The sequence below is a fragment of the Oncorhynchus mykiss genome, chromosome 22 (genome assembly GCF_057628025.1).
Source record: "Oncorhynchus mykiss isolate SJ-2025 chromosome 22, ASM5762802v1, whole genome shotgun sequence".
NCBI classification, from domain to species: domain Eukaryota; kingdom Metazoa; phylum Chordata; class Actinopteri; order Salmoniformes; family Salmonidae; genus Oncorhynchus; species Oncorhynchus mykiss.
The window spans coordinates 43,758,892-43,774,364 of NC_143043.1; the positions used below are offsets into that span (position 1 = coordinate 43,758,892).

General features: G+C 44.6%; 2 protein-coding genes across 15 annotated transcripts in view; one reads left to right on the top strand and one right to left on the bottom strand.

Annotated features, from left to right (window-relative positions):
• Positions 1-455: 455 nt before the first annotated feature.
• dbr1 (debranching RNA lariats 1) lies at positions 456-6,895 on the bottom strand. 11 transcript variants are annotated; one of them, XM_090216163.1, is made up of 9 exons: positions 6,155-6,895; positions 5,127-5,375; positions 4,725-4,849; positions 4,484-4,564; positions 3,759-3,844; positions 3,448-3,672; positions 3,116-3,193; positions 2,725-2,870; positions 456-1,434 (listed from the first exon to the last, which is right to left on the bottom strand). In XM_090216163.1, exons 2-9 carry the CDS (start codon positions 5,321-5,323, stop codon positions 693-695), a joined length of 1,680 nt encoding a protein of 559 aa, XP_090072289.1. In that variant the 5' UTR covers positions 5,324-5,375; positions 6,155-6,895; the 3' UTR covers positions 456-692. The 11 variants fall into 11 exon arrangements, with proteins under 11 accessions (XP_090072289.1, XP_090072290.1, XP_036815171.2 ...); XM_090216164.1 differs by having other exon boundaries at positions 6,119-6,195; XM_036959276.2 differs by lacking the exon at positions 6,155-6,895 and adding an exon at positions 5,706-6,112.
• The window catches only part of LOC110501849 (armadillo repeat containing 8), a 29,272-nt gene continuing 19,962 nt past the window's right edge, over positions 6,164-15,473 (top strand). For 3 of the 4 annotated variants that reach the window (XR_016490645.1, XR_016490646.1, XM_090216161.1), the window contains exons 1-4: positions 6,164-6,284; positions 10,784-10,860; positions 11,934-12,005; positions 12,115-12,467. Coding sequence is in view for 2 of the 4 variants with exons in the window: in XM_090216161.1 (XP_090072287.1) it covers positions 6,240-6,284; positions 10,784-10,860; positions 11,934-12,005; positions 12,115-12,467 (547 nt within the window). In the remaining 2 variants the exon portion in view is untranslated. The remainder of the gene's footprint in view (positions 6,285-10,783; positions 10,861-11,933; positions 12,006-12,114; positions 12,468-15,473) is intronic. The other variant, XM_090216162.1, reaches the window with a different exon arrangement.

The window sequence follows — 15,473 nt, forward strand, 5'->3', positions numbered from 1 at the left end:
CCTGGGTGCACATTTTGGTTTTTGCCCCAGCACTACACAGCTGATTCATATCACCAACTCATTATTAAGCTTTAATTATTTGAATCAGCTGTGTAGTAGTGCTGGGGCAAAAACCAAAACGTGCACCCAGGGAGGGGCCCCAGGACCGAGTTGGGGAAACCCTGGCCAGTTATGAAGTTGTCCATGGACCCTCTTATCTGTGCATTTGTATAAAAGAGTCATATCTCGTAGACCGATTAAACGGCAAACAGGAAATTAAACTTTGGCAAGAATTTGACTTCTGGCTAAAGTAAAGATGTCATAAGGTTCATGTTCAAAATTGGTTTATGACTATTTGGTGTACAAACATATTCATGTTCTTAAACTTTTGTTGTTTCCCAACACAGCCCTTTTGAAGTTGACCCACAGTGGAAAACTACTGAGGAAACAGTGTGCCTCATCTGAAATTCAACTTATTTTTTTCTTAAAATCACCATTTTCTTTATTTCATAATTTAAAAAAAGGAACTGAACAGACTTAAAAAAATACATTTCCATCATGGGATTCTCCACTCTCCCTATACTAAAAAAAAAAAACTCTGTTGGTTTGCATTGAAGAACGACAATAGCAATATAAAAAGGAGATAATAAGAATCTTCTATTTGACAACAGTTCCCACTGACTTCCCCCTGAAACCTGGGTCAAGTTCCAGCCCTAGTCCTCACTCTCATCATCGTCCACTGCAGTGTAGATGACCTGGTTCCTGCGTTTGATCCTAGGGGTGCTGCCTGTACTGATAGGGTCCCCCGTCTCCCCACTGGTGCGCTTAGGGATCCGGACATGGGGCTCCTCCTCCTCCTCCTCCCTTTCCGGAGGTGAGGAGTGAGAGGGAGGAGGTAGGTTGAGGGACAGGCGTGAGGGAGGAGCGGGGTCTGATTTGGGCTCAGGCATGGTCAGAACCATGCGGCTGGGGGGCAGCTCTCTAGAGGGGGGCCCCGAGTCCCGTCTCCCTCCTGCCTCCCCCGCTTCCCCCTCTGGGACCACTGCATCAGGGCTCTTCCCCCTTCCCTCTTTCTCTCCTCCCTCCTCCTCTTCCTCCCACTCATCCTCTATGGTGATCTCATCAGGGTTGTAGGAGCTGGACAGGCCTGAGGTGTCACTAGGGTACTCACTGGGTTCATCTCCACTCTGGACTTCATCATCCTCCAGCTCTGGGGTGCCTATCTGGCCCCCATACCCTCCCTGCCCAACCTGGGCATAGATGTCTCTGAGACCCAGGGTGGCACAGAGCTCGGTGGTCTGCGGGTTGGTGCTGTAGCTGGGGTGGACATGGGGCTGTGGCCGGGCAGGGTCGTAAGCTGGCACGGTCAGGCAGAAGTTGTCAGGGATGGACAGTTCACCCCCCAGGTCACCCACAGCCTCCATCATGGCTGCCTCAGAAGCACTGAAGTCCCACCTGGACAATATACAGAAGTAGGTAGACACAGATCATGAGCAGCACATTACACGTGTGTGTGGGGGTGTATGCGTAAGTGAAGGATGGTGTGTATGTATGTGAGATAGTAGGGTTTAATGTGTGTGTGGGGGTGTATGCGTGTGAGATAGTAGGGTTTAATGTGTGTGTGGGGGTGTGTGTGTGAGATAGCAGGGTTTAATGTGTGTGTGGGGGTGTATGTGTGTGAGATAGTAGGGTTTAATGTGTGTGTGGGGGTGTATGCGCAAGTGAAGGATGGTGTGTATGTATGTGAGATAGCAGGGTTTAATGTGTGTGTGGGGGTGTATGTATGTGAGATAGTAGGGTTTAATGTGTGTGGGGGTGTATGTGTGTGAGATAGCAGGGTTTAATGTGTGTGGGGGTGTATGTGTGTGAGATAGCAGGGTTTAATGTGTGTGTGGGGGTGTATGCATGTGAGATAGCAGGGTTTAATGTGTGTGTGGGGGTGTATGTGTGTGAGATAGCAGGGTTTAATGTGCGTGTGTGGGGGTGTATGCATGTGAGATAGCAGGGTTTAATGTGTGTGTGGGGGTGTATGCACGTGAGATAGCAGGGTTTAATGTGTGTGTGGGGGTGTATGCATGTGAGATAGCAGGGTTTAATGTGTGTGTGGGGGTGTATGTGTGTGAGATAGCAGGGTTTAATGTGTGTGTGTGGGGGTGTATGCATGTGAGATAGCAGGGTTTAATGTGTGTGTGGGGGTGTATGCATGTGAGATAGCAGGGTTTAATGTGTGTGTGGGGGTGTATGCATGTGAGATAGCGACAAAAAAGAGATTAAGTGATTAAGTGAATGAGTAAGTAAGAGGTGTGTGTAGTATGAGAGAGAGAAGGTGTGTGTAGTATGAGAGAGCGCCAGTGAGCGCGAGAGAGGTGTGTGTAGTATGTGAGAGAGAGAGAGGTGTGTGTAGTATGTGAGAGAGAGGTGTGTGTAGTATGAGAGAGAGAGGTGTGTGTAGTATGAGAAAGAGAGGTGTGTGTAGTATGTGAGAGCCAGTGAGAGAAAGAGAGGTGTGTGTAGTATGTGAGAGCCAGTGAGAGAAAGAGAGGTGTGTGTAGTATGTGAGAGACAGTGAGAGAAAGAGAGGTGTGTGTAGTATGTGAGAGACAGTGAGAGAAAGAGATGTGTGTGTAGTATGTGAGAGACAGTGAGAGAAAGAGAGGTGTGTGTAGTATGTGATAGACAGTGAGAGAAAGAGAGGTGTGTGTAGTATGTGAGAGACAGTGAGAGAAAGAGAGGTGTGTGTCTGACCTTGTGTGCAGGCCGTTGTTCTGCGGGGGGTTCCAGTAATTAGGGCTGACAGTCTGCAGGCTGTCTGTAGCTTTGAGGATGGCCAGCCACTCTGGATCATACTCCAGACCCTGGGACGATCCTGGCCTGTCTGCTACCTCTACGATCTGAAACACACACCCTACAAGTCAGCATCAACTCAGACATGCACTACAGAGAACACGCCTGTAGCAAATACTAGCCCAAAATAAGACCCGCACGCAGGCTGTTTCACAGACCAATATGAAAAGATTCTCCATTCAAAAGTAGGTTTAATCTGGATCTATGAAACCAGAACATAATCCCTTCACATCTATGTCATCACCCCCTCTCTATTAATCACCCCCTCTCTATTAATCACCCCCTCTCTCACCTGTAGGAAGTCCCTGTATGGGAGGCACTTATCCAGTGAGAGGAATTTGGTAGTGCGGGGGGCAGCATCAACTTTGGCCTAAAGAGACAAACAGAGCAGTGATATGACCAGTGCTGCATATACAATATCAGTTATGTGATCTGGCAGCACATACATTAGATATACAATCAGGAGAAAGAAGATGTTGGTGTGGGAAAATGTCAATGTCGGTGCTGAATCAACACATCATGTGACAATCACAGAATCTTAAATTCGAATTAATCAGAAAGAATCCAAACTTTGAATATGCACGGCAGTCTCTCTCTCTCTCAACTGTCTTCAGTTCAGCTCACCGGGTGCTGCATTAGGGCAGCGAACTTGACGTGGAGGTGCGCAGAGAACCAGTAGTTAGGCTGCAGGTGGGCCAGGAGCTCTGCTGCTGCAGGACTACCCAGTGTGTTGGACTCCACCTCCTGCCTCAGGAACTTCTTCTTCCTCAGAAGCTCCCCTGTGCTGCCGTAATGGTAGATCCCACGAGGCCAGTCATGGGTCAGGAACACATCCACAGGCATCTGGATCTAGTGGTAAAATAGGGGGGACATAATATGACATATGATAATAATAGGGGGACATATGACGTATTAACCCTGTGAGTGGTAGTCACCTGTTTGAGTTTGAAGACATCGATGTTCCTGATGTGGTAAACACTGCGTAGAGTTTCTGGGTTATATGGAGGGAACTCATAATGTCCTGAAAAAAAGAGCATTGATTACATTTTATAGACAGTTGAGCTGCAACACATTTGCAGAGACAGGAGAACATCTACTAGAGCTTTATGACCCCACCTTTCCTGTAATCATGCCCTTTGAAGATTCCAGACAAGCCCCCTATCCTTACTCCTTTATGACCTCACCTTTCCTGTAATCATGCCCTTTGAAGATTCCAGACAAGCCCCCTATCCTTACTCCTTTATGACCTCACCTTTCCTGTAATCATGCCCTTTGAAGATTCCAGACAAGCCCCCTATCCTTACTCCTTTATGACCTCACCTTTCCTGTAATCATGCCCTTTGAAGATTCCAGACAAGCCCCCTATCCTTACTCCTTTATGACCTCACCTTTCCTGTAATCATGCCCTTTGAAGATTCCAGACAAGCCCCCTATCCTTACTCCTTTATGACCTCACCTTTCCTGTAATCATGCCCTTTGAAGATTCCAGACAAGCCCCCTATCCTTACTCCTTTATGACCTCACCTTTCCTGTAATCATGCCCTTTGAAGATTCCAGACAAGCCCCCTATCCTTACTCCTTTCTGACCTCACCTTTCCTGTAATCATGCCCTTTGAAGATTCCAGACAAGCCCCCTATCCTTACTCCTTTATGACCTCACCTTTCCTGTAATCATGCCCTTTGAAGATTCCAGACAAGCCACCTATCCTTACTCCTTTGTAGCGCACAACACCAGCATAACCTGATGGAAGACCATATACACTGTTATTATTAGATTAACATTTTCGGGCAAGTGAACGCTCCCGAATTTCCTGATTGACAAGTGGCATTGAGAGAGCAATCCATGGAACTTGTAATATGTGTTTTAGCTTCGTAGCCAGAGTGTGAAGGTAAGGTCTTACCCATGTAGTAGATGTTGGGAGCCACCCAGCCCCCGTACGGGAGCTCCTGGAGATGGTTGGAGGCCTCGTGATTCCCACCGATGAAGATAGTCAGGACCGGAGCCTTCTTCTCTCCAGAGTAGTACCTGCACGAACCAAGACACAACCATCAGAAATACAACAGATTGTCCCTTAAACTAAAGGAACCATAAGTAGTATTGACAGGGTTGGGCTTAACCAATTTAACCCACCTGGCTGTTGATTCCTATGGCATCTAAAGCCATAGGGGTCAACAGCCATCTCTCAGAGTAAGGTAAGGTCTAGAGTTTTTCCAGGATCAGGTCATGCAGCGTTCAGGAAAAACTCCTGGCCCTACATGAGAGCGAGAAAGAGAGAGAGCAGAGGTGATAGGAAGGTACTAACTTGTAGAAGGTCTGCATCTGCCTGTACTTTTGCGGCACAGCCATGCACTTCATGTCCCCCTCGTTCCTCACAGCCTGGAAGTCTCCACAACACAGCAGCAGGTCTACCTTCACCCCCTCCTTCTGCTCCAGGTAGCCAATCGTCTCATAGATCTTATCCAGCTCTCCATGGCAACACCCTTCCACAGCTATTTTCATGGCTGATGATTGGCTGTAGACTCCCGTAAGGGCCTTCTTTTTCTGTGCTGAGCTGAATTATATGAGGAAGACGATTATATCATTGAATAAAATACAATGTAGCAAGTTAGCATATTAGCTCAATAATTTGTGTTAATTGATTGTTACTAGCTCCAGTAGATAACTGCTAGCTATCACACGTCCACCGTCCGGGGTTGTAGACTTGTCCTGGCTAAGAGATGCATGCAATGCAATCACTAGTCAAATCAAACTAACATGTTCAATTGTTTCTCGTCTTTTGCACTTTGACGTTACGATAGAGTTAGCTAACTAGCTACCATGATTATGTTGGTTTGTTCTGTTTATCTCAACCAAAATGTATGACTCGGAACGTTTTTCCCACCTCCGCGTAGTTAGACCTCAGCGCATGCTCCAATATTCCCCAAAGTAAATCGACTGATGGATTCGTAGGTAGCACTTTCCACAATCAAAATAATTTACAAATAGTCAAACACCTATACATTATCCCAAACTGTAATACTTCCCAATACCAGCACTTCTTTACGAATACAAATATTTGTTGTATGCACATAAATGCTTATAACAATCGCGTCTTAATCAGCCATGCTTCAATGTCAAACCTGCGCGTTTAGAAGCAAAATTTACTTGATTGAGTTGATTTACAAATTGACATTCGATCATCTACAATGTAGCCAGTTGGTAAATATAAATACTAGTTTCATTAGAAGATGAAACGATATTTCAAACAGACCAAAGACACACATATTAACTCGACATAACCCATCATATACTAACTTATTCTGAAGTGTTGCGTGATTAAGCTATATTTACTTTTTAAAATCTGAGCAGCTGGTCTGGAGGGCGGGGTATTCGGAAAGTGCTGCTCCGATTGGGGCGCTCGATAGGGGGAAGAGAGATGGCGTGCTTGTTGGAGGCCCCTCTCCGCATCAGCGTGTTATCTGTGAGTGTCCCACTTATACAATTGAATAAATACTAACGTTTTCTGTGCATTATTCAGTACATTGGATAGTGAAACACTTTTTGTGTGTCTCATCAATAGCAATGTCTTTGACGACATGCACTGAAGTTGCTGCTAGCTAGCTAGCACAGGCTTTGCAACATGTACTGTATCTAGCTAGCAAAGGCGGTCTCCCGACTGTCACCCGGAATGAGTTAGTTAGCAACCGGTGACACATTTTATGTGAATCCAATTAAGATGAAAAATCCCAAACCTGTAGCTAACAACTTTATTGCACAAAACGTTAACGATGCAATCAAAAGGTTATGCTAGTTAACTGGAACCAGCCGCTAGTTAGTTAGCTGTAAATAACCATAGTTACTCTAGCTACATAGACACTGGTTCAACTGCTATCTGCAAATCACTCATTACTGCCGCGCACAGGTTGGAAGTCTAGAACAGCTCATGCATTGGAGGTGCCGAAGATGATTTTTTTCCCCGGTTGTTTGTACATTTTATCTTTAGACGATTTTTAAAAGTACAGCGAAACTCCATATTTGGTGTAAACGAACGTATTGGTAAATGGGAGTTTGAATCTAAGCTTCCTGGGCGTTATACTTCGATCACACCGACAGCGTGTTTGCGCAATACAGGACGCAGCATCATCTGGATACGTGTGCGACAAAAGTTCAACATTCACCTTCTGCTCCCATTTCTGTCGAGCGGTCTACTAGTTTTGACGCATACATTCGATAAATGCAACTATGCACTACAATGAACCCACTGCAACTGTTGCTGCTAGGCAAACACAGTGTTTCATTGGAAATTAATGTAAATCTGGTGTACCAAAATTAAATGACGCTTTCGGTGACAACTGCTGTCCGTTTTGTGATCGAGACGCTACTTTCAACTTTTTCAAACTCTAACGTTAGCACTTTGCTTACGCTTCGAACACACCGACAGCGTCATTGCATTTTGGTACACCAGAATTACATTCATTTCCAATGAAACGCTGGGTTTTTAATTTTTTTTTTTTAACCTTTTATTTAACCGGGAAAAGCCTATTGAGACCCAGAGTCTCCTTTTCAAGGGAGATCTGGCCAAGAAGGCAGCAAAAATCAATACATTACAGAATTAAAACATCCAGCCTAAAAAAAGCATTTTATACTCCTCTGTAACAGTCTCCCTTCAATATTTTAAATGAATTCAGTGGCACTAACATATCGAGATGAAGCATGGATTGTAGATTATTCCATGCGTCTGGTGCACAAGAGGAGAAGGCAATCTAGCCTAATACTGTGAATGTCCTGGGGACTTTAAGTTGCAACCACCTAGCAGACCGGGTATGGTAACTGCTGGTGGTGAAGGAGACCAGACTGCAGAGGTAAAGAGGGAGTTTACCCAAAAAGGCTTTGTAGATGAACACATACAAATGTATTTTTCTGCGCATATAAAGTGAGGTACCAAATGGTAGGTTGGATAATGTGCAATGACGGATGAGTGACTTGGCATTGGTAATAATACGCAAGAATGGACTCTGCTTATCGTGCAGTCTCTAAGACGGAGGAGGTTGCATGCATATACAACAGATCACCATAATCAATTACAGAGAGAAAAGTGGGCTGAACAAGCTTCTTTCTAGCCATAAGCGGGAAGCAAGCCTTATTACGAAAATAAAAACCCAATTTCAATGTAAGCTTTGTCACAAGATTATCCACATGAACTTTAAAGGACAATTTGTCATCCAACCAAATGCCTAGGTATTTGTAGGATTACACTTTTCCAATGGATAAGCCACCAGATGTGACAATGCCAACGTTCTCTGGCAGAGTTCTAGCTCTGGTAAAGGTCATGAATTCAGTTTTTGTATATTCAAGACCAGTTTGAGACCATAAAGGGAGGCCTGCAGTGACTGAAAAGCAGTTTGGAGCTCTTCAACAGCCTGAACCACAGAAGGAGCACATGAATCTAATCTAATATAACTGTGTCATCTGCATATAGATGTAATGTTTGCTGGTTGCATCCCATTTCCCAAATCATTAATAAAAATTGAGAAGCTAAAATGGAACCCTGGGGCACATCTCTATTAATCTCAAGAAAGCTAGACCTGTGATTGTCAGTATATACACATTGTGTTCTGTCAGAAAGATAGTTCCTAAACCAATTTACTACCCCTTCACTGAGAGCAATGTTTCTGAGTCTAGCTGGCAACACTTCATGGTCAACAGACTGAAAGGCATTTTGATAAATTCACATAAATCATTGCAGCGCTGCAGTTGCAGTGCGTTTGGTGTGGTGCATATGTTGGATTTATCCAATGTATGTGTCAAACTGTATGCGTGGGCGGCTTGACAGAAATGGGAGCAGAAGGTGAATGTTGAACTTTTGTCGGTGTGTTTTGTCGGTGTGTTTGAAGCGATAGGGTTCAACAAGAAACCGAACATCTAGCTAGCTACACACTTTATAAAGTTAACGTTAATAAGATGGCTTGAGATTTAAGTTATCATGCAGGAAACGCCCCCCCAACCTCAGCCACATCGAACACCTTTGGAATGAATCGGAAATAACATCATGCTATTGTTTGAGGAGAGTGCACAGTTATGAACTTGAAAATGTATTAATAAACCAATTAGGCACATTTGGGTAGACTTGATACAACATTTTGAACATAAATGCAATGGTTGAAAGCTGGAATAATACATTGTGACCTTTCTCTTGCATTTCAAAGATGATGGAACAAAAAACACAAACACTTTTTTCTTTGTGTCATCTCTTACCAGATCTAATGTGTTGTATTCTCCTACATTCATTTCACATTTCCACCAACTTCAAAGTGTTTCCTTTGGAACATTGCTGCAGGGACTTGCTTCCATTCAGCCACAAGAGCATTAGTGAGGTCGGGCACTGGTGTTGGGCCTGGCTCGCTTCGGCGTTCCAATTATGTTTTTTCGTATTTTTTATTAACAACAAATCAATACAAAAAGTACATAGGCATCTTGCCTTTGCCTTTCAGCCATCGCTCATCCATATATTTATATGTACATGTTCTTAATCATTCCTTTACGCTTGTGTGTATAAGGTAGTTGTTATGAAATTGTTAGATTACTTAGAACCACAAGCATTTCGCTACACTCGCATCAACTTTGCTAACCATGTTGTGTATGTGACCAATAAAATTTGATTTGATTTGAAATGGTATCAAGAGTATGTATATCCTTGCTTCAGGTCCTGAGCTACAAGCAGTTATATTTGGGTATGTAATTTTAGGTGAAATTTGGAGGGAAAAAAAGGGTCCGATCCTTAAGAAGGAAGTTTCTTTTAAAATGACTCATAAATATTATCCTGCCAACCACTATATGAAAAAAACTAAATCAAATTGTACCTTTTGTGATTACCACTCAGAAACAGTGTTGCATTGTATTCATGTAAGGAATCTGTGGCAAGACGTCAGTAGATTTATAATTGAACACATTTAAGAAGATTCTACACTGTTATGAAGAGATATACTGCTTGGATTCTTTACTTATCATAGAAATAAGTTGAAACAATTTTATGAAATTCATTTCATTACTCTTTTGGCCAAATTTCATATTCACAAATGTACATTTACAAACAAAACAACACATTTTATTACCTTGCAAAAAGAAATTGAACTATATTTTAAGACAATTAAAACCTCTGCCAACAAAAAAGCTGTTAAAATTATAAATGTGTGTATGTCCTTTAAGGTCCTTGTGTAATGTGATATTGTATCCCCTAGCCCCGCCCCTAGCCCAAATGTCCTTTTTATATTCTTTATATATACTTGTGTTCCCATGTACTTTTTGTATTGATTTGCTGTTAAGAAAAAATAAGGAAAAAAAATATTGGAACTCCGACTGCGAGCCAGGCCCAACATCAGTGCCCGACCTCACTAATGCTCTTATGGCTGAATGGAAGCAAGTCCCCACAGCAATGTTCCAACATCTAGTGGAAAGCCTTCCCAGAAGATTGGAGGCTGTTACAGCAGCAAAGGGGGGACCAACTCCACATTAATGCCCATGATTTTGGAATGAGATGTTTGACGAGCAGGGGCCGGATTCACAAAACACTACTTACGAAAAAAACGTAAGAAGTTTCTTAAGGAAAAAATTGCATTAAAGAAGACATTTCTTCTTAAGAGTTTGTGAATTTGGGCCCAGGTGTCCACATACTTTTAGTCATGTAGTGTATCTCACATAGAGAGTAGTGCGGAAAGTTCTGGACAGTCCCCACCACTCGATGATAAAGTTATTAAGTGGCATACATCCGTCTCGTGCTCTGGATGAGTTTACAGCTTGACGAGAGTAGCCTAGTGCCTGTTGACCAGTTGTATAGTTAGGAAGGGCTTTTCTGGGATGGCGTATCTGTCTGGCCCCTGACCAGTCCTGACTGCTGAGTGTGTGTGTGGTTGGCGTCAGCGGTGGGATGAGGAGGGAGGCCAGTGCCGACTCACTGTTGTTCTCTCTCGTGTCACCATGCAGGAGGTCACGGCCACCAGCCGCCATTATGTTGACCGGCTGTTCCACCCCGATCCACAGAAAGTGCTGCAGGGAGTCATGTAAGTACATTATAATTTACATGACCTTGTGTTGTATTAGCCTATGTCTTACTATAGGAACACTTTATATTTGTCCTGTCACTGTCCCTCTTTGTTTTTTTTTGTCCCAAATGGCACCCTTTCCTCTACTTAGTGCACTACTTTTGACCAGAGCCTTATGGGAAATAGGGTGCCATTTGGGACACAACCTCACACAGCCTCTGTATCTGTCCTTGTGTGAGTCTGAATGCCTAGTGTGAGCTCAGTGAGAGCTGCTTAGACCACTTTGTTTACATGTGGCTGTACGACCTGTGTGTGATCAGTCAGTCTGCTTCATCTTTATTTTTTTCTCTGAGGCCCAGCTCTGGTTACGGTTTTAGGCAGCTGGCCGCATCACTACCTGACTGGTGCAGCTGTTCTTTTCCACTGGCCTCTGCCAGCTCATGGCTATTTCACTCCATTAACTACTAGTATCTTTATATTGCATGCATTACATTCTATAGGGTCTCATCAGTTGGCGAACCACAGTTAGAATTCTGTACTCTGGATAACTTTTCATATGTTATTGGCTTAAATAAATGGTGTGTGATATTTAAGCAATAAGGCCCGAGGGGGTGTGGTATATGGCCAATATACCACGGCTAAGGGCTGTTCTTATGCACGACGCAACGCGGAGTGCCTGGATACAGCCCTTAGCCGTGGTATATTGGCCATATACAACAAACCCCGAGGTGCCTTATTGCTGTTATAAACTGGTTACCAACATAATTAGGGCAGTAAAAATGTAATGTTTTGTCATACCCGTGGTACCCGGTCTGATATACCACGGCATTCATCCAATCAGCATTCAGGGCTCAAACCACCCAGTTTATAATCAGTATTCTATCCTCTCAAAGCAATACGTTAACAAGCTGGAGCAGCACTGATGTTTCTCAGCTGAGCCTGTAGACGTTAGTTAGCCATAGTGTTTAGACGTGTTTAGCGCTGGTGATAGGAATTATACTGTGGATGAACTCTGACAAGTGTCGTTATTGTGGCTGTTGGTAACATGCTGAGGGAGCTCCACACATCTGACTCTGTGTGTGTGTTCACAGTGACATGAAGAATGCTGTCATCGGAAACAACAAACAGAAAGCCAACCTGATTGTCCTGGGAGCTGTGCCCAGGTATCTCTCGCTTTCCCCCTTACCTTTGTTCTCCTCTCTCACCTCCCCTCTTTTCCTGCTTCCCCTTCTTTTTTTTCTCTCTCACGGAGTCTGTCCTTCCTTCCCCCAGGTTACTGTACCTGCTCCAGCAGGGCTTATCCAGCTCTGAGCTGAGGACAGAGGTGTTGGGCTCAGAACTGAGGACAGAGGGTGCGGTGGTGCTGAGGACAGAGGTGCTGGGCTCAGAACTGAGGACAGAGGGTGCAGTGGTACTGGGCTCAGAACTGAGGACAGAGTGTGTGGTGTTGCTGGGCTCAGAACTGAGGACAGAGGGTGCAGTGGTACTGGGCTCAGAACTGAGGACAGAGGGTGCGGTGGTGCTGAGGACAGAGTGTGTGGTGGTACTGGGCAGTCTGGCCATGGGCACAGAGAACAACATCAAGTCCCTGGTGGACTGTCACATCATCCCTGCTCTGCTGCAAGGTACACACGCACACACACACGCACGCACGCACACACACACTCTGCAAACAATAGGGAAACAACGAACAGATAATGGCCCCTGAGGAAATGGCTGCCGTTTTACGGTCCCTTAACCGGTTGTGCTATTGAGTGTGTTTTTTCACGTTATTTGTAACTTATTTTGTACATAATGTTTCTGCCACCGTCTGTTATGACTGAAAAGAGCTTCTAGATATCAGAACAGATTAATCACCCCGTACTGGAAGAAGATTCTTTCTTTAATGAGTTGGACGTCATTCGCAGGAGAAAAAAACAGGGATATCTGGGACGTAGGTCAGGGTGCCTTGTAAGGATCCGATGGCGAGTGGGTAATCTGCCTTTACCATTGATCCTATTAGCCAACGTACAATCACTGGATAACAAAATAGATGAACTACGATCACGTATATCCTACCAACGGGACATTAAAAACAGTAATATCTTGTGTTTCACCGAGTCGTGGCTGAATGACGCCATGAATAACCTACAGCTGGCGGGTTTTACACTGTATCGGCAAGATAGAACAGCAGCCTCCGGTAAGACAAGGGGAGGCGGTCTGTGTATATTTGTAAACAACAGCGGGTGCACAAAATCTAATAGTAAGGAAGTCTCTAGGTTTTGCTTGCCTGAGGTAGAGTATCTCATGATAAGCTGTACCACACAGTCTTTACCAAAATAGTTTTCATTTATATTCTTCGTAGCTGTCTATTGACCACCACAAACCGATGCTGACACTAAGACCGCACTCAACGAGCTGTATGCGGCCATAGGCAAACAGAAAAATGCTCATCCTGAGTCGCCGCTCCTAGTGGCCGGGGACTTTAATGCAGGGAAACTGAAATCTATTTTACCTAATTTCTACCAGCATTTTAAATATGCAACCAGAGGGAAAAAAACTCTGGACCACCTTTATTTACTCCACACACTGAGATGTAAACAAATCTCTCCCTCACCCCCCATTTGGCAAATCTGACCATAATTCTATCCTCCTGATTCCTGCTTACAAGCAAAAACTCAAGCAGGAAGCACCAGTAACTCAGTCAATAAAGAAGTGGTCAGATGACGCAGATGCTAAGCTACAGGATTGTTTTGCTAGCACAGACCGGAATATGTTCTGGGATTCTTCCGGCATTAAGCAGTACACCACATCAGTCACTGGCTTCGTCAATAAGTGCATTGATGACGTCGTCCCCACAGTGACTGTACGTACACACCCCAAATAGAAGCCATGGATTACAGGCAACATCTGCACTGGGCTAAAGGGTAGAGCTGCCACTTTCAAGGAGCGGGACTCTAACCCGGAAGCTTATAAGAGATCCCGCTATGCCCTCAGACGAAGCATCAAATAGACAAAGCATCAAAACAGTACTAAGATTGAATCGTACTACACCGGCTCCGACATTCATCGGATGGGGCAGGGCTTGCAAAAACTATTACAGATTACAAAGGTGTTAGCGATTGATGTTATTCTTCAATAACACAAACTCCAAAGCAAATCAGGGGAAGGAAAATAGGTTTATTTGAAAAGGACAAATCAAGATGTTGTGCTGGGAGGTAGATGTTCAGTCTCCCATTTATAACCCCCCACCCTAGTCTGGGGTTAACCATTGAGAAGACCTTCAGTACCACATGGCCAAATAACAAGTATCCTGTTCCCGACTCAATGTACGGAATGTAGCGCATGTAGCTCTGAGTTCAGGAGTGACCTTTCACAGATTTTAAACAGCTGTTGAACTGAAACCCAACTCCTATTTACGTTGACAATTCCCTATTGACCATTAGTACTATATTTAGTTTAGTACTCTTGTCCTCTCATCCTCTGCGTTGTGTATTTATCTTCAAAATATTATTGTAAAGGGAAGCACAGTCGCGAGCTGCCCAGTGACATTAGCCTACCAGATCAGTTAAATTACTTCTATGCTGGGATCGAGGCAAACAACACTGAAGCATGCATGAGAGCGTCAGCGGTTCCGGAAGACTGTGTGATCACGCTCTCCACAGCTGATGTGAGTAAAACCTTTAAACAGGTCAACATTCACAAGGCCGCAGGGCCAGACGGATTAACAGGACGTGTACTCCAAGTATGCACTGACCAACTGGCAAGTGTCTTCACTGACATTTTCAACCTGTCCCTGACTGAGTCTGTAATACCAACATGTTTCAAGCAGACCACCATAGTCCCTGTGCCCAAGAACACTAAGGTAACCCGCCCAAACAGATCCGCAGATGATGCAATCTCTATTGCACTCCACACTTCCTTTTCCCACCTGGACAAAAGGAACACCTACGAGAGAATGCTACTCCTTCACTACAGCTCAGCGTTCAACACCATAGTGCCCTTAAAGCTCATCACTAAGCTGGGACTAAACACCTCCCTCTGCAACTGGATCTTGGATTTCCTGATGGGTCGCCCCCCAGATGGTGAGGGTAGGTAGCAACACATCCGCCACACTGATCCTCAACACTGGAGCTCCGCAGGGGTGCGTGCTCAGTCCCCTCCTGTACTCCCTCTTCACTCATGACTGCATGGCCAGGCACAACTCCAACACCATTTAGTTTGCTGATGACACAACAGTGGTATGCCTAATCACTGACAACAATGAGACAGCCCTATAGGGAGGAGGTCAGAGACAATGCCAGGACAACAGCCTCTCCCTCAACGTGATCAAGACAAAGGAGATGATTGTGGACTACAGGAAAAGGAGAACCGAGCACACCCCCATTCTCCTCGACGGGGCTGTAATGGAGCAGGTTGAAAGCTTAGAGTTTCTTGGTGTCCACATCACCAACAAACTATCATGGTCCAAACACACCAAGACAGTCGTGAAGAGGGCACGACAAAACCTTTTCCCCCTCAGGGGACTGAAAAGATTTGGCATGGGTTCGCAGATCCTCAAAAGGTTCTACAGCTGCACCATTGAGAGCATCCTGACAGGTGGCATCACTGCCTGGTACGGCAACTGCTCGGCCTCCGACTACAAAGGCACT